This window comes from Numenius arquata, chromosome 11 (assembly GCF_964106895.1).
Source record: "Numenius arquata chromosome 11, bNumArq3.hap1.1, whole genome shotgun sequence".
Taxonomy (NCBI): domain Eukaryota; kingdom Metazoa; phylum Chordata; class Aves; order Charadriiformes; family Scolopacidae; genus Numenius; species Numenius arquata.
Genome location: NC_133586.1, coordinates 14,604,520 through 14,626,168, shown reverse-complemented (window position 1 = coordinate 14,626,168; position 21,649 = coordinate 14,604,520). Strand labels below are relative to the sequence as shown.

At 35.1% G+C, this 21,649-nt stretch overlaps 1 protein-coding gene across 2 annotated transcripts in view; it reads right to left on the bottom strand.

Annotated features, from left to right (window-relative positions):
- Positions 1–8,969: 8,969 nt before the first annotated feature.
- The window catches only part of UNC13C (unc-13 homolog C), a 152,835-nt gene continuing 140,155 nt past the window's right edge, over positions 8,970–21,649 (bottom strand). For both annotated transcript variants that reach the window (XM_074156744.1, XM_074156743.1), the window contains 3 exons: positions 11,067–11,159; positions 10,201–10,360; positions 8,970–9,255 (listed from right to left, as the gene is read on the bottom strand). In XM_074156744.1, the coding sequence (XP_074012845.1) occupies positions 8,970–9,255; positions 10,201–10,360; positions 11,067–11,159 (539 nt within the window). The remainder of the gene's footprint in view (positions 9,256–10,200; positions 10,361–11,066; positions 11,160–21,649) is intronic.

Below are 21,649 nucleotides of genomic sequence, written 5' to 3'. Positions count from 1 at the left end.
TGATGATATGACATTTTCTGACTATAATTTTACATAGTGAAAATGCTGTGCTGTGTTTGTTACCACTGAGTTCAACAGTCTTTTTAAATTTCATTTCAAATACTGCTCTCACAACACACCTTTCATGAGCATGGGGTGTGAGCAGAAAGAATGGGAAAAGCCGCTTGTACCACTTTCCTATCGTATGTTAACCAAAGGAGTACTGAAAGTACATTTAGTACTTGATATAAATCTAATAAATTTTGTTCGTATCGTGGAATCTCAAAACATATCTAGAACTTTATTCCTTCTGCTGGATCTTCTTCACAATAAGATCTGAAGAGTTTTAATTTTTTTCTTTCTTTCGGTTAGTCACAGTCACGTTGGTATATAGATGTCTGCTAATTATCCTCTGTCAGTCAGTTGTCTAAATAATTTATAGTGTTAAAGTCTCAAAGGACTCTCTAGCTGACAGGTCTGATCTAGAATTGTGCAGTCTTTATTACGCAGAAAGGCCCTATTCTTTCAGTTCTGCCCTTCCTTCTCTGTTTTATTGCAATGTATCTTGTTTTGGTTTTTGGGTTTCTTTTTTTTTTTTTTTAAGTGATATTTTATTTGATGCTGTCACCCAGATGCAAACTGCTGTTGTAAATAATGATGTTCTTCCAAGCTTTCCTCCTCTGTTTGGCAAGTTATTTTTTCTATGTTTTGCGCTCTGCTTGAAGACACACGCTATTCTCTACATATTTTTGCTAATTGCAGTTGCTAATAGAAACAATATCTGAAGGACTGGATTTTAAGCCACTTCTGTGTTTCAATAAGCTGATTCTAGGCATTGCATTCAGCCAGACAGGACTCTCAGCTGGCACTTGCCTCAGTAGCAGACTCAGAGCATTCAACAAAGATTTAACCCCTTCTCATAGATTATTTAGCCAGCCAATCTAAATAATAGCATTTGCCAAAATTGCAAGCTGTTTATAAGCTCTTTGTAAATCGAAAACAGATTCCATTCATGCAATAAATTTTGTATACAAGCTTGGCTTATTGTCTGTGTGACAGAGAAGGAGATATACTCTTCATTGTTTCCATCTGATAAAAATGCAGTAAGCAAACGTTAAGTGTAAACAGTATTCCTGGTTTCTATTTTTTTCTGCTGTGGAATTTCTCCCTGATCAGAAATGAAATTCTCTGCAGTAGAGAGAAGATGTGCTGCAATTATATGGGCTATTGAACATTATAGAGCATATTTGATAGGAGTTAAGTTCACTGCTGCTACTGACTCCAGCTCACTTCAGTGGCTCCTGCAATGTTTCGTCTCTAATGTCAAGCTGACTTGACCTAATTTCTCAGCGGTCATTTTGCTAAGGAAGCTCAGTCTGGCACGAGTTTCTCACAAATTACATAGGAAAAGAGGATAGCATTTCAAGGGCGTATTGATTTCATGTTGTCACCTAGGTGCAGATTAGCATATTGATACATTGATGCATCATTAGATGCGAATTGCTATTGTTTCTCAAGCTCCTCAAGAGAATATTCCACCTAGTTAATGCTGTCATGTCTTGGATATATATTATTCAGGGAAATAATCTCTGCAAACTCTTTAGCTTGAACTTGTTTGTGATGGCCTCCAGGCTGGGAATATGTTTATGTTTTTGGAACAGAGGATAGTGAAATGCAGAACTCTTATTCAGACTCCACTTAGTACAAAACAAGGTGGGGAGACCCTCTTGGGGATCGAATTCTGTCTTGTGCCTCCAGTGAAACCACAATCAACAGAAGTAACTCTTGGACTAGACTAGAACACGACAAAAATCCAGGGAGAGATCTACCTTTCTGTGTCTGTTACATCAAAGTCACATCTTCTGGTTCTGCTACGAGGTAAGGAATGCAATCTGAGGCTGGACTGCCCGTCAGCCCTCTTCACTGGCTGATTATGTTATGAAGATTATAGTGTTTCCCTTCCTTATCTCTGTAAAATATCCCAATAGTCATGCCGTTTTACTGTTCACCTGTAATGTAGTCTTCTCTTCCGCCACCCCTGCTGAGAGTCCTCTCTGTTAGCAAATACCTCATTGTCTTCCAGGGTCTTTTCTACTACCCCAAGAACAAGGACCGCAGCTATTCGTTCAGACACCCATACTGTGTCCCTTTGATTGTAAAAGCAAGGCAAAGTCATGGTTTGCATTTCTGGTTGTTTTTTTTTTATATATTTTTCAAATGTTAAAATTTTGGTCACTAAGAATTTTAAAACAACAGTGCAGCTATTCTGTGCATCCAGTTTACTTGTATGTAGTGCTTTTTATGTACGACTGCTGTGTAATGCATATAAACTCTGTGTGGTTTTTATGGACAAAGCCCTGCTATGTGTTGTGAACTAAAATCAAACTAGGAGTCATTGTGTATGTACAGTGCCTTTTCTACTCAAAGAAATCTAGGAGACCGTTATCTAGAGGAGGGGAGCGTGTTCGCTACACTCCAGTTTTCCATTAGTGTTCTACTCTTTAGTGCGTATTTTGGCAATTCCTTTTCATTTTTTTATTCTGGTAGTCAGTAATTGACATTTGTTTTCTTAGTGTCATGACCTCAGGCCTCGAGGCTTAACTCACATTGCAGTCAACTGCCATCACTCAGCAACAAAAAACCTCCTGCTTAAATGGGTAAACGTTATTAAAAAAAATGTGTGGGTCCTCTTAGCCTCAAAGGAATGAAAGTTGGAGCTGCCTCAGTAACTGTCAGAGGAACTGCAGTGAAACAGGAGCAGTAATTGTCAGCAAGCTCTAGTATACCTAGGGCAAGGGAAGAGAGAGATCTTTGATTTTTGCCTGAGCGTGCTCTGTTACGACTCCAGTAAAGTCAATTGTGCTTACCAGTGTAAGTATGCTTTATCCATTATGTACATGGTCAAACAACAGTATACATCCAGTTTACAGACCAGAGCTGTGAACCACTCAGTAAGCTGGTTCTATGGCCCACAGTGCTCTTTGGGTTGTCTTCTTTGCCTGGAACTCCTAATACTGTTCTGAAAAACTAGAGAAGTAGGTGTTAATTTATGTGAGACCCCAAGTCAGTGCAGATTGGATCCTGGGACTGTACTGTAGGCTAGTACTGTACTGTCAGCACTGTAGTAGAAAAAACAGAAAAATATTAAAGAGCAGACTTCTCTTTCTCCCTTGGATTAACCTTTCTGATTATCTTGTATTTACTTAGTTGAAAATTAATGTATGACATTTTAATGGCTTTCACTACAACGTATACAGTATGCCCACTTGTTATTTCATATTCTGCAGTGGTTAATTTAGCTAAATTCACAGGGAAGGCTTTCAGCTTTAATTGCTGCAGTCTTTGAAATCCAAACATGAATTCTCATAGCAAAGTGGTCATAGGCCATGAGTCGTCTAGGAACAGTTTGTTTAGGTAAGCTGGTTTTCAGCTATGGAATCTGTTTGAAAAGATCCTTTTGTTCATTTTCTTCTTGATTGGTTTGTCTTCTAATTAGTCTTCTTAGATTAATCATTTACAAATTTGATTTATACTCTGCAGTGTGTGTATGCGTTCACTCAGGGTGGCACACAAAAGAGAAGCAGATATTCTCTGGATTCATGCTTTAATTTTTCTTTATTTCAACAAATACTTACAGGGACATCTTTTTGTAATATCCCCATTCTCATTAATCACAGTCTAATGTCTGTCTCCCATCTCTTGATCATCATTTCTAAAATAAATTAAATTTGTTTCCTGAAAATTCATTTCTGTGTATTTTTGATAGGACAAGTCAATCATGTAAATATGATGCCAAAAGGCAAACACAAATGATGTGAAAATACCATCAAAATAAGCATGTGTAAACAACTGAATACTTTCTAACACTTGCCCAGCTGTATTTTGCAAATACCACTAAATCCATTTATGTTAATTTTATGTCTTCTAGCTGAATTTAATTTAATAATTTAATGTTTTCCACATATTCAGCTCTTTTCTTTAGTTTTCAAGGGATTTGTAAGAAATGGGTATTTAATTCAGACTAATGCGGTAATGGTAAATTATTCTTCTGTTTTCAGTATTTGCCTGCAAATTTGATTTCTACAGTCACTAGCATTAGAATATCAATGAAAACTAGTAAAATAATTAGAGTAAAACAATGAAAAGTATTGTTCCATTATTTCTGTTCCGTGAGCTTCTGAAGAAATGTGTTTGATAATCTGTCGGAGTTGAAGATATGTTTCTATTTGACACTAGTTGACACGTTTTCCACACTAATTGACTGGATAGTTTTTCATAAGGCGCTGTTGTGTATGTGCAGGGCCTGTGTGGTCCAGAGACTCTTGTTGATGTTGACTCCAAATGTTCAAGTCAGGTTTCCCTTACTCAGGGAAAATACTACTTTTCTTGGTTTAAACACACTGGATTATCATCTATGAAAATCTGCAATTTCAAATATCCGGATTTTATTCTGCTATTGCGCACATTTGATATGTAATATTTTTTTTTTCTCGATTTGGATAATAGAGAAGAACTTAGACATGTCTAAGTCTTTCTTCGAAATACTTTCATGCAATAACTTTTCAGCTGATTACACCTTGCAAATCAGCATGCATTTAATCACAGAGGTCAAAGAGCATGCAGATGGATGCAGAAAGGATGAAAGGTCTCTACAAGCAAATTCTGCACAGTCTCCTTCTTACCATAAAATAGTAAGTGTTAGAAATTATATGTACCATTTACAGCTGCCTTTGGACAGCTGTGAATTTATGGAGAGCTTAAAACCAAAATAATAATTATATTCTTGATTAGCATTAACTGTAATGATTAATGATTAAACTCAGCCACATTTTCATTTTGTTCCATCTTGTTTTCATAATGAAAGGTCTTTATACATAAACTGTACAGATTTTGTAATTACCATTATTAAAAGGCAATGATACTAATTTTGTTAGAGGCCTGCTCAACTTCAAGTTAGCCATAGGGCAATAGAAGCTACTGTTTATATGTACTCTTTGCCGTATGTCATAGCTATGATTGAGCTATTTGTTAGACTTAGATGCAATTAGGATCATAGGCTATCTTATGGTACGAAACCTGAAGGTACATCTGGTTTTGCAGTTCTCCATTAACAGCCCATTTTCATTGGTCCATCTTGGCACCTTTAATCCCTTCTCTTGTGTAAAGCTGTACTAGTAATGCAAAAAGTCTTGACAAGATCACGTGGTTATCAAAACACATCCAGCATTCAGAGGGGGAGTTAACTTCCCTCTAACACATGTTTCTCTTAACTTTTAATGAGTTTCAAAGTTCCATTCAACCTGTGAACTGGAAAACCCTGTCCTGAATGGTTACAGCCACTCAAGCTAAATTGCTCAGAAATGATTGAAGAGCAGCCATTGGACGAAGCTCCCATTGACTTCCCTGAGAACAGATTCCTGTCTGCTGGTGTGTCCTCTTGTGGAAATAACAATGATAGTAAAATAGAGCAATTCACTTTCTCCTTTAAACATGAGATTTATAGCGGCCATTTCCTAGTAACAACTAATGTGAATAGGTTGTGTAAATAGCTTCTTTAATTCATAGGGGAAACAAATGTAGTAACTTATAAAGCTTCTTGGAATTAACTCCTTTTAAGTGTAGAATACTTGTATTAAGTAAGCTTGTGTAAATGATCTCTTTCTAAATGAAAATGCCCTTGAAGAAGCTGCACAAAGAAAACAGTTATGAATATGCTAAAACGTGTATGAGGAATATAGCCAGAGTGATAAGGATGCCAAGTGGTGGCACTTGCATCTTGAACTCTTCATAAAGAATCTCTTGATTCTTCCAGGATACAGAAAAACTATTTACAATTATTTACAATCCAGTAAAATGCATCTTAGGGAGATTTTCAGTGATGGAACATACGCAACATAAGAGGAGATTGAAATTTACTGAAGTCTAGATTTATTTGCATAGAAAAGATTATAGGTAACACCCAACAGGAAGGAAGTAATTTGAAAAATATTTTCATAGTTTGTTGTTGGGACTTGTTGATTCTCTTGGTGATGGCCCATCACCTAGGTATTTATTATTTTGATGCAAATTTAACTCCTCAAACCTTTTCCATATCAATCATGTTTACTACATGAAATGTTTGTTTGACCTGCTTGAGCTACACCATTGCATATACTTGCATTTTGATTCATGACAGTGTTTAAAACAGCCTTGTGATGTAGAGTTAACATATTTTCCTCTCATTCCACCTGACAAATTTTGATGCAGAAAGTAAATATTTCTTTGTTAAAAACAGTGAAACATTAAAGTGTAGTGTCTGAAGCTGAAGATTAGAAGGGTTTGCTTAACCAGATTGCCTGATTACTTCTAGCGTGTGCAACTGAGAGACAACTAAGAGCAGTAATCGACTTGCTTGACAAGTTCAGTTATTATTCCTTTATAGGTGAATCTTGGGAATAAATAGTTAATCGGGTGGTGAATACATTATGCACCAAAATGCGTGCCATTTTACAGTAGAGTAAACAGCTACAGAAAAATATGATAAAAGCGCTCCGTGTAAAAAAACAGAAGCTGCCTACCCCAGCCTTTCTGTTTTAATTCACAGCACAATTGATTTATTGTGGAATTCTCTTTGCGTTTTATCCACAACAATGTTCTATATTGCAGGAACCACCTCATCTCTTGAATATTCCCCTTTTTTATTTGAGAATGAATCTGCTGATGTTTTTTTAAATTAAATCTTGTTAACTGTTAATAGATTCTGTGTTTTAAGTGTCATCCACTGCAGACACTTTGGGCTATACCTTGCAGAAATATAGTTAGGAAGCAGTATAACTTGCACATACAAACGCAAATTTCTTAGCAGGCAGTATTACACACTCAGATAAAGTCCTCTTTAATTTTCTTGAAGTTACTGGAGCTACACTTGGATTTTACTTTTAAGTGTATCACAACAAACAAAATCCATCTGAAACATTAAAGGCTTGGATTAGTTTCAAGATTGATTTTGGGTCTCTAAATCTTAGGGAGAGTTTTGCAAGTACTTGCAATTGCGTGCAACCTCTGTTTAGTATTAAAGTAGCATTCTCATAATTGTTAAGGAGTCACTTAATGTCTAAATTAATGAACTACTTTTTGAAATGTGAAATTACCAGCCTAACTTTTCACATGGAGAAATGGCTTTCTGAAGTGATGAATTAAAAAATGTACCCATAAAAATCTCCCTCTGCCATAATGTATTTTGCAATGCATAACTATCGGCATTATATATGCTAATAAGATAACTTGGGTCTCACCCCCCACTCCCGCTAGGATCTTAGTGATGTATCGTTAACTCTCTAAAGGCTGTGCAGGTCTTCTCTAAATGTCTAAATATACTTATGGTAAATTTACTTCTTGATATTCAAACGAGAGGATTGAGGGTGTTGAAAGACATCATTAAAATCTCATCTAAATACTTCACAAAAGGATATCCTAGAAAGAATCTGGTTTACCGATGTAGAGTCACATACTACATTTTTAAAAGACTGACATCAACATACTAGCTAGACGTCCTCACTCCTCTTATTTTTTTTTCCCCCCCAAAGAAAAACAAAAAAACTCCAACCTGTGTAATTAGAAACACTTGTATCCAAAACCAATGACAAATATGTGCATTATTACAGAACATTATATTTTATATATATATATACGTGCCCACCTAATTTATTATAGCTTTTTAGGACACTGACATATCAAATCTTACACTTATAAAAAAGCCAGATGCTAGACACTGGAAATTTTACTTTGATATATTATAAAGCTGTGCTGTAAGCTAACTGCATGGGCTTCACATGCACATAAAACCTCATAATAATAATCACATAAATAATAACAAATGACAAAACTAGAAAGGAGTTTCTTCATACTTTATTTTACAATTTCTCACTAAATATATTTACAGGACACGGAGTTTGCTTTAGTGCAATACATATTAATGTTGCATAAGTACAAACTGTTGAACTTTTCTAAAAAAAATAAAGAAATAAAGCACTTAACTGATGTTACAGCTAAGTATGTAAAGCAACGTTAATAACTCTGAGTGAAAATGCTAACAGCATCTTTTCTTTTCATAAACAATTTCTAGAAACAAACCACAAACCAGCATTACATATTCCAAACTACTAACCCTTTTACAGTACCATATCATTTAAAAAATGATTTTTAAAAGCACATATACTGTACTGTATGGCAGTCTTTTTCTACAGATACTGACTTACTCTTTTAATACAAATATGATATTACCTTGGCAGTTTTGAAGAACAAAGTTATCTCGAGATATCAAACATCAGTAACAAACTCTGGTAAGCACAGCTTCTTGAGAACTTGCTTTAACAGCATTTCTTCACAGTGATATTTATGAAAGGTTGGAAAAAGATTAGCATAAAATATTTCCATCCTTTTTCAGTTTTTATGCAAAAATCATTACTTTATATTGGTAATTATAAAATTACAAACACTTCCTATAAGTAACTGCATCTGTAGTAATGATAGAAAAAGTTATCAGTAAGGTACCTAAAATGGAGGCTTGCATAAAATGATAGTTTGAAGAAAACTAGGTACATCTTTTAAAAAATAATACTAAGGGAGGTAACTTAATTTAGAATAAGCAACACAGTAGTTTAACAGAGACAACTTATTAATCAATTAAAAAAGCTAATTATTTATTAATGTTAAAAAATAAAGGAATTGTGATGAGGTGAAATCAACATTTTAAAAGATATGATGAAACATTTACTCTTAATCTTAGTTTTGGCACTTCATTGGAACAATTACTTTTACCAAAGACCAAAATATGTATAAAAGATATACAGCTCCTTGACATACCTTGCAAATATAGTACATAAGTACTGGCAAACACTGAAAATATAGTTAGTTAAACATTCCCACAGATTTGCACATGCATGCACTATTCGGACAACAGCGTTTTATCTATGTTCTTGGCGGTGACAATCTTGCATTACTTGGGTATTTTAGGCCATTTCTTCAGCAGATCTTGTTTCTGATTTAAGTCTTACAAATTCTTTAGCAACTTCATCATTGGTCCTCTGAGAAAGTATTCTAAGAATTGTCAACCCAGTTTCATTTACAGAGATGTTTCTCAACAAGGGGTACCAAGACGCGCAGCTACCTTTCTCTGCTATGTTTTGCAGCTGAATAACTGTCATTCCTATAATGCGATCTTCCCTAGCAAAGCAGTAATCTTTCACTGAGAGGTGAAGTTCGTAGGCTCCTGGCTTATCTTCGTTACTCAACATGCTGCACAGATTAAAAATATGAATTTAGAACAAGGAGTTCAGTTTAATTCCCCTAAGGAATGAACATACACTAGAAATCTTGTAAAAATTAAAGTGATAGTGGTATTTTAATTTTTGTAGTTCCATTTTGTTGTGACAGTAATTTAATTTTAAAACTTCTACACAGCTAACTTTTTAGATGCTACTGGTGATGTAGCCTGTTTCCACTGACCTGAACAGAAACGGAGAATTTATTCTTCCTTTAAATATCTGAAATAAACAGTTAACTTTCCCTCAAAAGTACCCAAAATGGTGAACTAGTTCCACGCCTATGATAACCTCATCTTTAAATCAACTGTAAAAAATAAGGAAAATCATTGACAGTGTGCCTCAAAAGGAGCTTTGTGGTCAGACACTGAGGAAGTGAACTCTGTCCTTCTCAGGCCTCGGGGGGAGGAGGGAGGAATGAATTGGTCACAGTTATGAAAGAGGAGGAGGAGAAACACGTGAGAGGTGCTGTGGGAGGTACTAAATTTAAAACTCCAGGTTAGGTGAAGCTTCTTATTGCTTTAAGGATTAAATAATAGAGAAAATAATACCAATAACATGTGCACAACCCTTTACATATTTAGGTATCTCAACAGGCATAAAGTCCAGATATCTAGCAGTAATAATTAATGTTTCAGTGCAGATAACTACTTAGGTAATTAGATTCCTAGGTGTATAAATAGTTATTCCTGTGTAGGGAAATGAATTGTATATTTTAAGCAGCTTTCGTAAGACTGAAAGCTTACTGGTTTTCATCTTCATATAAAACAAAGACACAAATGACTAAATGGTGCCTATATTTATGGACTCTGATGTGTACAGCTGCCTTAGGACATTTTTTTTATGTTCTTTCCAGTTTAACTGCAAGAAATGCTAGCAAAATTTGAATAAAATAATTAACAGACAAAAAAAATCTTACAATTGGAAAGTTTCATTGTATTTTGGTGACCAGGTGTTGCTCTTTGTCTTGGTTCCATGTTTTCTTTTCTTGTCACTTAGGTTAGGACCTAATATGCAAACTTCCACAAATGGCCGGAACATAGCTGTTGTTTGCCAGTTTAGATTATTAATTGCTACAACTACAAAAAAAATAATACATGAAGTTAAATAAAATTTCTTGCAAAAGCTCCAAGTATTTATCCAGTATGACTTTGAATAGCCAGTGAAAGGTAACCTGAGAGCTTTCCTAGAGGATACCAATACTTGGAAGGCCTAGGAGGAGCTTTGTCCATTCTCTGCCAAGAAAGAAGTCTGGCTACTTTCAGTGACAACAGTAGCAAATCTAAACATATATTTTACAAATGCTTTATATTAACAGCTCTTTTGACTGCTACCACCCCTGTAATTAAAAAAAAAATCAGCTTGTATGAATCTAAGTGATAACTGGGTTTCCTCTGGAATTCAGGTTGTGCAGAACAATGGCATTTTGTTAAAAATGGAATTTTTAAGTCTTGGTGCAGTCATTCGCCACCCAGATTTGCTACAGCTTTTGGAAAATTAAATTATATGCAAGCAATTCAGAAGTGTAATTTGGCACATTTGAATTTATAACTGTCTACACAGAGAAGCATAGACAGTACGTACCTGCATAACCTTAACTGCTGCTGATGTTGAGCAGGTAAACAGTACGATCCTAATCATCTGAAGCACGCTCATAGCCTTACAAGTACTGTAATACTTAACACTTGTTATTTCCTTACAGGAATGTTTTACTTTGGATGTAGTGCTTGGGGGTTCTGGACTTTGTTGTTGCTTTCTTCTTAAATTTAGCTGTTTGAAACTTACCTTTTACAGTGACTTTATGCTCACCAGTTCCGGGGTGTGTAGAGACATCCACCTGTATAGATATCTCACCCACTGAATTATTAGTGGTTTGACCTGGAATAGTAATTATTAGGTTAGGACACTTGGCTTCTCAAACGCATCAAGATATTTTCTGTCAGGAACACTTAGACATTTCTGCCGTATATTTCACATTTAGGTGGGAATCAGTTACAGATTCATGAGTGATTTTGCCACCAAGGTACTTAGCAATTGCAAATGTCTATGTAAAGTGCCTCAGGAAAACAAAAAACCCCTTTCATCTGGAACCTTCCATTCTGGTTGTTGGTGCTTGCATCTTGAAATACGAAAGTTGGTGGTTTCGTCAAACTTTGTTTGCATGTGCATCCAGAAAATTTTTTGCAAATATGTATTTGGAAAATTATTTCTGTATTGGTATTGATGAATCCTTTGCTGTGGGTTATCTCTAAGCAAACTACTGAAGTTCTGCACTAGCACAGACACAAGGGCTTACAGAAAAAAAAAAAAGAGAAGGTAAGGATGGCAGAGGAGCTGGGATGTTAGTTTATACCCAGAATGTATTTCTTTTTCCTTTACCATGTATGGTTTTTTCTGTATTTCCGTGGCTTCCCAGAAATATGTTCTACACTGATGTTTATTCATTGTGTTGGCATAATCTGTAATTACATTCTCTACACTGGTTGAACATTGCAAGGTCAATTATATAATCTTACCCCAAGCATTACTGCTCAAGAGAGTAAGTTTTTTTCCTGGTACATTAAAATGTGGAAATTCAGCACTCAATTAACTTGCTCAGAATCCTTGAAAACTGTTCTGCGTTTTCCAGCTTTCAGGTGAGTTTGGCATGGAATTGTCATCCATCCCCTTTTGAACTGCAGTCAGCAGTGTTTTAGCAAAAATACACAGCGTCAATATCTTCATCTGGTTATAGTGGCTCCTTCTGAGTCACAGGGTACCTGTACAAATTTTGCTGCTGGATGTATTTCAGTATCAGCCACGGCATTTGGACCAATACTGACACGTAAATAGGCAATTTGTTAGACATCAATTTTGTAATGACAAGAAGTTTAGTTTCAGTGGCAGCCATTAAATTTTTTGTTGTATTTGGATAATTACTTAAAGCTGCACTACATGGGATCTCTAATTAATTTGCTGAATCGTTTTACATCTTGTTCATAATAAATAATATGTAATTTTTTTAAGAACATGGCTAAAAAGATAGAATGAAATGGACTAGAAAAGCTAAATAAAAATCAGTAGAATAGCCTTATTTAGAAGACTAAAACAATGTATTATCTGACTGTACAGTAAAATTAGCTTTTATTTAGGAAGAGAATGAAAATTCTGATTTGGTCAAGGTCAGAAAGTTAAAAGTGAATTCCTTCTCTCTTGCAAAAACAGTATCTTCAGACCACGTATCAGTGAGTAGCATAATATTGATAATGAGTTTCTGCTGCTTGAAGTAAAATTAATCTATAAATTTAAAAATAAATAATTGTTTGGAGTGCAAAGTGCTATGTAAAATTATCCTCTCCAGAAAAACGAGGTTTTAAGAAAGCCTTCATTTTCATTACACAAAATGTGGTGTTTTTAATGGAGTTACATTTAACCCATTATGCTAACTTTTGCAAAGGTACCTTTCCTTATATTTATATGGATTACTTAACTTGAATTAAATGAAGACACTTGTGGGTTTTGTTGCTGATTTTTTTTTTTGTTTGTTCGTTTGGTTTTTTAACAGCTAAAATTGAGAAGGCAGCTTATCTGGGGTAGTCTTCCAATACTATATGTAATACATACTTATAGAGTATTCTCATTGGCTTTCTGATTTGTAAAATAAATCAAAAAAGAGTAGAGGCTGGAGCTTATAGAGCATTAATCCATCTTGTTCTTTCACACTGTGAAATTCCACCTTTCTGAGTTGTTGCATATTGCACAGAATTCAACCTTAACAGATTCTTTTTGTGGTGGTGGGCCTTTTTAGGAATGATGCTTTTGATCCCACTTATAGCCCTCTTCAGCTATGAAGTCTGAGTTGAGCATACTGTAACCCAATAATTTGATGGTGTAAAAAAAAGTCAGTTAGAAATACATAGCGCTGAACCCCAAGAGAAAAATCTGTCCCTGCACTCAGCCATGTAAACCTTCTCTTTCATCAGCTCTATGCCTGTGGGAGACCTTGAAAATGGTTGTATAATCCTAGGTTAACGTCATTTCATACTATGGAACATCAACTATCTTATGTTCAATTGTATGATAGCAATTCTGTCTTTTGAAAATGCTTTACGCTCTTTTGGTATTCATCCTATCTTAGTGCTGGTAGTTTCATGTAAAATCCTTAAACCTGGAGGAGGCTTTATTTGAGGGTCTGTTTCTCACAACATAAAGAATAAAAGACAGTAGCAAGTTGTGTGTCAGAGAGTGAAGTTAAGGTCATGCTTGCAAAATGAGGATTCTTTTCATGCTGCAAAGTCATCTAGTAGCAAAAGATAAGAATAATGCAATGTTTTTATTGTTCTTCATCTAGGGACATATTCTTGTTTCATCCAATAACAATTATAACTTTCAGTAACAACAGAATTAATTTTTTTTTTAACTGAGGAACTCCAGAAGCATTCTTGAAGTGTTTGCGGTCCGTGCAGTGTCCATTCTTGTTTACTGGTGCTTGCAGGGACAATTCTGACTATACAGTCATATTGTAAAGGTAAGACTCACTTTTTTGCAAAATATTTATTAAGACAATATGCAGATGTTCTTTGGCCATCCTTGTCTCTATGAGCCTTTCCTTACATTTGCATTCCATTTGCAAAGTTCATAGGACTTGTTTGGAAAATAGTAGTTTATTCAAAATTATTCAAAAAAAAAAAAAAAAAAGGAAAAAAAAGAATAGTTGGACTTTGTCATCAAAACAAGCAGCTGGGTGTCCAAAACCTGCTGTGGCTCTAAATTCATGGTGTTTTTCAGCTGAGGTTCCAGAGATCTCAGAAATGTACTATATCCCCCACTTAATGTAAGAAATTACTTATCTCTGAGCAGAGTTGATTCAATTTCTGGAAGCTGGAATCTATTAAGCAGCCTACACAGTGTCCAAAAGAGATCAGTGTCTGTTCTCAGGTGAAAATGGAGCTCTTGCTTGTATTTGAAAGGCTTTTATACTATCTGCAGTTATTACAATGTAATAATCTATTATTTGCTATGAAAGGAAAGCACTGAACACAAGAATTTATTGAATATATAAAAATATATTGTCAGACATCCTTTACTTGAATTTATTGTATTTTTTTTTCTTCACACAATTATATTCTAGTTTTCCATACCTTCATGGTTGCTTAGATTTATTGAAGGGCTGAAATGACCCCTAGGTTGAGAAGGTAAACATGAATTAAATATTTTACTTTATGCAAAGGGAGTGCTTCATTAAGCAGAAAGGAATCTGACATTTACCAAAGACCGATCTAACTAAATACTAATGTGCTTTGTACTGAACCAATCAGTGCTTATATAATAATAACAATAATAAAAAAAAAAAAAAGATGAGACTAGACAAAATTTGTTCTGTTTTGTTCATCTTGGAATTTAGTAATTTTCTCATTCCTCAGCTTCATATTGCCATGTTGGTATTTGGTATTTGTCTTCCAGTTGGCATGGATCTGTAATAAACTTTAGATTATGCACATTGTTCCTTTCTGCCCTACTTGAGCTAATTTTCCTAACTTCCATGCCAAGTAGAAGTGACTCTCTCTTACTCAGTTTTTCCAGCCTTTCCCTTTACTTTATACTTATTTGATCACGTCTCTCTCTGTAGGTCTACACTGCCTCCTTCTAATGTCTAGGGTTCTTATATTTTTATAGTTCTGGGGCTAGATGTTTCTTTAAAGACTGTCTTCTTCCTGGACTTTTGTAGTTTATGACTTTCTCCTCCTTTCATCCAGGCACTCATAAAGTTGTTGCAAGTGATGACTTTTGCAGTATTTTTGCCCCAAAGTAGTCAAAGTTAATAAGCTAGGCTCTGAAACAATCTTAATAGATTTAGGAACTTTTAATACAGCTATGGTGGTTTACCTCTTCTTCTCTTTTTTTTACTCTGGCTTTTAGGATTCAGTATTTCAAGTCTTGCTTTACCTCTCTGAGGATTAGAAATCTAGTTTAAAAGAAGAACAACTACCTGCAAACTAATCATCATGCATGATGTGGTCTTAGTACCTGAGAATTAAAAAAGCTCACTACGTACTGAGAGCCAGGCAATAAAACCAGCTGAACTGGCAACGTTGCCCTGTGGTAACCCTACCCCATCCTGTCCCATTTGCTAGTGAGCTTTTTCAGCATAAATCTTACCATTTATTTAAATACCGGACTTATGCTTTGATCTTATTTTCTAGGTAGGCCATAAGAATGAAAAAGTTGAACAAATATTCAGGCTTTCACAGTGCCTAATGTTTTGGGAATTAACACAAGCTACGAAATCAACATTTTAATTCAGCCAAACATTTGTCATCTTCTGATTAACGATGCCAATAAAATACATATATTTGTCTGGGGTTCATCTGCTAATTTATTAGAAGACAAAAGATCTGGGTGACTAATCAAGCTATTTTTCACAAGATTCTAAGGCTCTATAATTTACAGGAAAATCTTGAGTGCATGTTTTAACATTTTCATTTAATACAAAGAGTAAGGTAAAGCTGAATTGTTAAGAGCCGGATGTAGTAAGCTAAATGATCTTTTCTGGTTTTGTGCTAGAGAAAAGGAAGGCAACTTCCTTTTAGTAATGATAACCATGCTAACTACAACACGTGCTTTGCTTTAAGAAGTTGCTATACATATGGTTGATAATTGTTTTATCTGAGAACCAAGTTCAGTTACTTGATGGCTGACTTCCAGTAAACATTCTTTCACCAGGCTGCCATAAAAAGATTTAGGTGGTTTGTATTTGATTAGAAAGTAGAAATAATTTATCTTAAGGATCACTTGGTGCGAATGTATTGACAGAAGGTTCTGCAGCATCTGTAAGCCTCTCAATTGTACAGAGCCACGCTGTCAAAATGCATTCTCTCCTATTTGAATTTCTGTACGGTCAGAGTGATATGATGAATTCAGAGAGCATAGTATAAAAGTAGAATATTATGGTGTGAGTAGAAAGTACCGGTTTGAGTGTCAGGGTGGAATCCACAGCTAAGGCTCTCCCCTGCATCTCTGCCTAGTATAAGCCGTGCTTCAGATGACGAGGGCTGGTAATTGCACAACCCCATTGTGACCCTCCTTTTTCTGTAGCCACTTGTATGTCTCCATGGTGAGAAACCAGGGGTGAATCAGCTTTGATTTGGAAGGCGAGTATCCAATTAGCATCATCCATCTGCCTGTATGTATGTATATGTACATATATATATATATACACACACACGCACACTGCCCAGCATTTTAACCAGGCAACATACAGGCACGTATAGCCTCTCAAGAGGTTTATGTATGTAGTGAATGTTCCACCGATACTGTTAAGAAGTTATTTTTGAAAACTGCTGTCATATAACTGATGGATACCAGTAGCTTCTGTTCAGTTTCTTGAAGACTTAAGAGAAACTGTAATACACAACTTATTTCGAATTTAGGTGCTTTACTATTTCATTTAAGGAGTAACCAAGAAAATTTTCTATTGTGACAGCCTCTTGAGTGAAAGTTCTGTAAAAACCTTATGCTTCACCAGCAGTCTGGGGTTTTTTTATATGTGAACTTTTAAAATATTTATTTTCTGCCGCTATTCTGACTGCAATTATTTTGATATTAGCATATGCTAGAATACTTCTGTTAGTTGTAATTCTGCAAGTTTCCTCGCTGTTCTTATGTTTTCTGTTGTTCATTACTATACATTCGTTGCAATTGTAGGCTGATTTCTGCAGCTTATAATGCAGGTCTGTTTTTTTTCTTGCACGAAATAAGGTTGTGTAACACATGATTGTGACCTCAATTTGAAACTGCAGTGGATGAAGCAGGGATTATTTCTTGAGTTAACCTATACTTCAGACAGAATTTATGAGAGAACTGAAAATGCTCTGTAGCACTTAAAGTTGATGAGAGAATATAGATAAAACTTTCAAAATATGACAGTTAATAACACAACAGTTTTGACATGCAAATGAACAAAAAAAAATTTTGTTTTTCCCTTATAAAAGCTGCTAAATTATTTTTATTTTCTATAGTCTAATGTCATATTGCCTAAACTATAGTATGTTTGCTGTTTTCTAAATTAACTACCAGTTAAGGGCTTGAATCTGATTCCATATATTTTATAAGACAGAATCATAGAAACATAGATGAAATGCTAAATGATTTTTATTTTCTACAGTCTGATGTCATCTTGTCTAAACTATAGTATGTTTCCTGCTTTCTAAGTTAACTATCAGTTAAGGGCTTGAATCTGATTCCATATATTTTAGAAGATAGAAGATAGTGAGGTTCTGCTTTGCCTTTTACCGTTACAGGTTACAAAGGAACACAGAATTGAATTTTGGCTTGGCAGTTGAAAAGAATTTATCTTCATTTTTGATCATGTAATTTCCTTCCCTATGTTGGTGGCTTCACAAGACAAGTACGGAATTGCTGTTGCTGTTACAGTTACTCATCATCATTAGGTAAATATTTTTAATTCTGTGTATTATCTTTTCTTGCTTCAGATGCTTCTTCCTCTTTTAGCTTTCAATTGTCCAGTAAAGAATGAAGAAATCTGATCCAAATCAGCTGATGTGAAAGAATGGCTTTTTCTGCAGCCATTTACATGGACAATTAGGGATTGTAGTAGGAGCTCCATCTTATTAGGTAAGTTTTGATTTTTCTGGTTAAGTAATACAAACTCTTCAAAGTCAGGCTAAAAAATGTATCAGAGTCCTGCCACTATGGATTGCTATGTTGTATACCTTACAATAACAGTAGCATTCTCTAATGCGGTTTGTAAAACTAAGCTGCTGTAAATTTATAAGAAAAAATATTTCTCTGCCTATTTCCAGTAAGTAACCATTTTAGATGCCACAGTGCCATTTACTTTGCAGAAATTAGTGATAATAAATGAGAGCAAATTCAGGACACTGTAACGATGGATGTGCTGTCTTATGTAGTTTGCAAAAACTGAACTAATATTTGTCCAAATCATAAAATAGAATTGTCTAGGTTGGAAGGGACCTTTATAAGATCATTGAGTCCCACCATCAACCTAACACTGACAAAACCACCACTAAACCATGTCCCTCGGCACCACATCTTTTAAATACCTCCAGGTATGGCGATTCCACCACTTCCATGTTACTGGAGTTGATGCTAACCAAATATACACATTCACAAGACAGGCTGTAGTTTAGGAAAGTAATGAAGATTTAAGACAGTTGCTAAACTAAACTGCAGCCATAATTCTCATTTTAATTTTAATATCCTTTAAATTAAGTAGTCTAAAAGGTGAAGGTTAACTTAATTCAATAAAAAGGTGACAGCCGGGATGAAAGTTCTCTCTTTTTTTGGGGAACAAATTTTGAGAAGCGTCACCAAGACTGGTCTGAGCTTTGAGTAACAGTAAGTCAAATATACCATAAAGCAGGAAAGTTTGTACAACATGCCAATAGATACGGATGTAGTTTTACTTCAGTGTTCCAAGTCTGTTTCTTCTCTTCTTAAATACCGAAATACAGTAAGTTTTATAGTTTTGTCTTGATTGCAAAAATGTGGCTGAATTTAGTTCAAGTTTAGTTAAAATTAGCTTGTCCTGCCTGAACTGAAATTTGACCTTTTTGACTAGAGTTGATGTAGGTTGACAACTTGTATAAATACATCAGTGTACAAATACATGGTCTTTTGCAGAAACCTTTGAGCTTTCCTTGATATTCTGTGCTGGCTTACTGGCTGCCGCCCAGCTGTTAGCCAGCCATGGGGTGTTTTAGCCATCTCAAGTCCTGCAACTGAGCAGGGTTTATAGGTCAGCTTGGCAGAGCACTGCCCTTTTACAACTGATTCATGCTTGGCACTAGCGTAGTGTGCACAAACAATTGTTTGATCACAAAAGATGTTGAAAACACTCCATATTATAGTCTGAATTTATGCCAAAAATGTTATGCTGCAGCTAACTTTAGAGAAGAAAAATACCACTTTTACAGTATGACCTAATGCATGTTATTAGTAGTGCCCAATCTAAAAGTGACAATTTACAGCTGACAAAAGTCCAAAGGAGAGAGAATCAATTAGAGGTCTAAGCCTCAGGAGACCTGCTTTGGTAACGGTGTACTGATGCTATGAGATTCTCACTTGACTGCGTTTCATATGCTCTTTGCAGAGGTATCTATGACCATATAGTGTGTAAGATACGAGTCACTCAGGCTTTGAAACGCAATTCTCTTCATTAAACTGCCTTCAGGTTTTTCAGAATCCTTTAGGTCTCTATCAATGCCCATTTTAGAGACTCTGAATGTGACCTGCTCCATGAAATGGCTCTTGGCAGTGCTAACACTAGCATATGGTTGTATAAGAAGAAAACATAGATCCAGAAGAATGTGCTTACAACAGGCACTGCAGAATCACCTGGACACCTTCTGGTTAATATTAAATGTGAACTTCAGATAAGTGGAACTAAATTTCAGTAGCAGTTTATAATTCATTGTATGTAAAATTGTAAAAATTTTCCTACCAAACAATATCGATTATTTGCAAAAGAGAAAGCTGCGCTACAACTTTTACATTTGTGGGTTGGGATTAAAGTAGATCAAGTGCTGGCAGATTTTGCTTATTTTTCTGGAAATAAAATTCCTTTTTTTTATTTAAGGGACAAACACAGATAATCTACCCCCTTACTATCATATTGATACCAGTGTTAATATCTGTAACAGAGTCTCGGCAGTGTTTAATTTCCAAACAAGCTGAAAGTGCGTGACAGAATCTGGGATAACAGTAGGGACATAATCGGAGAAGAGAAACCTCTCTCTTACTCCTGTGCCAGGCAGAAAGACAGATGTTTAATATGATAGCATATGACACAACTTAAGCTATGTCACTAAGTATGCTAATTTCATATCTGTATTGTCTAATAAATAGTTGATACAGACAACATTCTTCTTTTATCTTTCATTTTCATAGTGTGGTTACAGATTTGTTTTCACAACACTGAGTATTGAATTTACAACTTTCATCATCATATTCCTTTTAAATGGCAAATCATTGTATGTCATCACTTACTCAAAAAGTTACTGTCGGTTTACACTCAGCGTTGTCATTTACTTATTCAAACACGTCTGTTTCGAAAACAGTCCTAAGAGTCTGTAGCAGTGCTTTGAAAAGGAAAAATCATCTGAGTAAGACTATGGCATCTAATTTCCTTAGTCCTGACTGAGTGATAATTTGCTTTTAAAGCATACGTCCATAAAAATATAGTCTCCTGATGTAGTTGGAAACATCAATAAGAGTTTAGCTTTCAAGTAGTTAGCATATTGAAACCACCACATGAAAAAATATGAATACCTGAGATAAAGTAATTTAAAAGTAAGGAATGTATTTATAAATAATACTTATTATAAAATACTGCAGTTTAATCATGGCAAATGAAAAAGTATGTTCACCTGTGGTTAAAAGTAAGCCTGGTTATTGTCTAATTCTAGTAATCATTACAGGAAAACTGAGAACCCACTTTTATCTACAGTTTTAGTTTATTACTCAGTATGTTATCTTCTTTAGGTTTAAAGTACTCTTTTCCATTGCTTTGAGTTTAATTACATCCAACTGTAATCAATGTCTATTGATTATGGATTGGTTACTTGCACAACTATGAGGGCAGCTATAAATCTAACTATGCTTCAGAGAAAGTTTCTGATTTGCAAACAGGGTCATTTTAACTAAATGCTAATGATACAGCTACAGTTTTGAGGCTGGAGGTCATAATAGATGAGTTTTTTAGTTCTTTTAAAACGAGACATTAAAGGATGATGAAAAGCTATGAGTCACTTTTCCCTAACTTTCATTCCCCGTGGCTACACTTCTGATAGTACTGGTGTGCAAATACAGGCATGCTAACGTGTGCACAGAAATGAACACAGACCTCAGGCTGAAACCATGATGAAAATCAGAAAATTCAAGTTTGTGGTTCAGGACTTATAAATGATCTCTGCTTATGGCTATAACCTGGTTAATTTTCTCTCCTGAAGTTACAATGAAAGTATGCATAAGGAAAAGCAAAATATACTAGTAATTAGTAATTTTCTGCCTAAGTCCATATTGTTAATCTTTTTTGAGAGAGGGGAAAAAAGAATCTATTTCTTATATACTAGAGTTTTATAGCAATTTTCTCACTTGTATGAATTATTAACAGAGATCTTCAGTCTAATATGGAAGCTGCCTAGAAAATCACTCCTTGGAATTAATCTTGGGGCAAGCTGCAAAACAATGCTTCATGCTTTTTATAATGTGAGTAACATACTGTACTTCAGAGGTAAAATCAATTGATTTCCAGCTTAACTGTCCAATTAAAACTTTTTTGATTCTCGGGAGTGGGAGAGCAAGGTAATTCTTTAGAGATCAGCAAATTGTATTCCTTCCCAAAGATA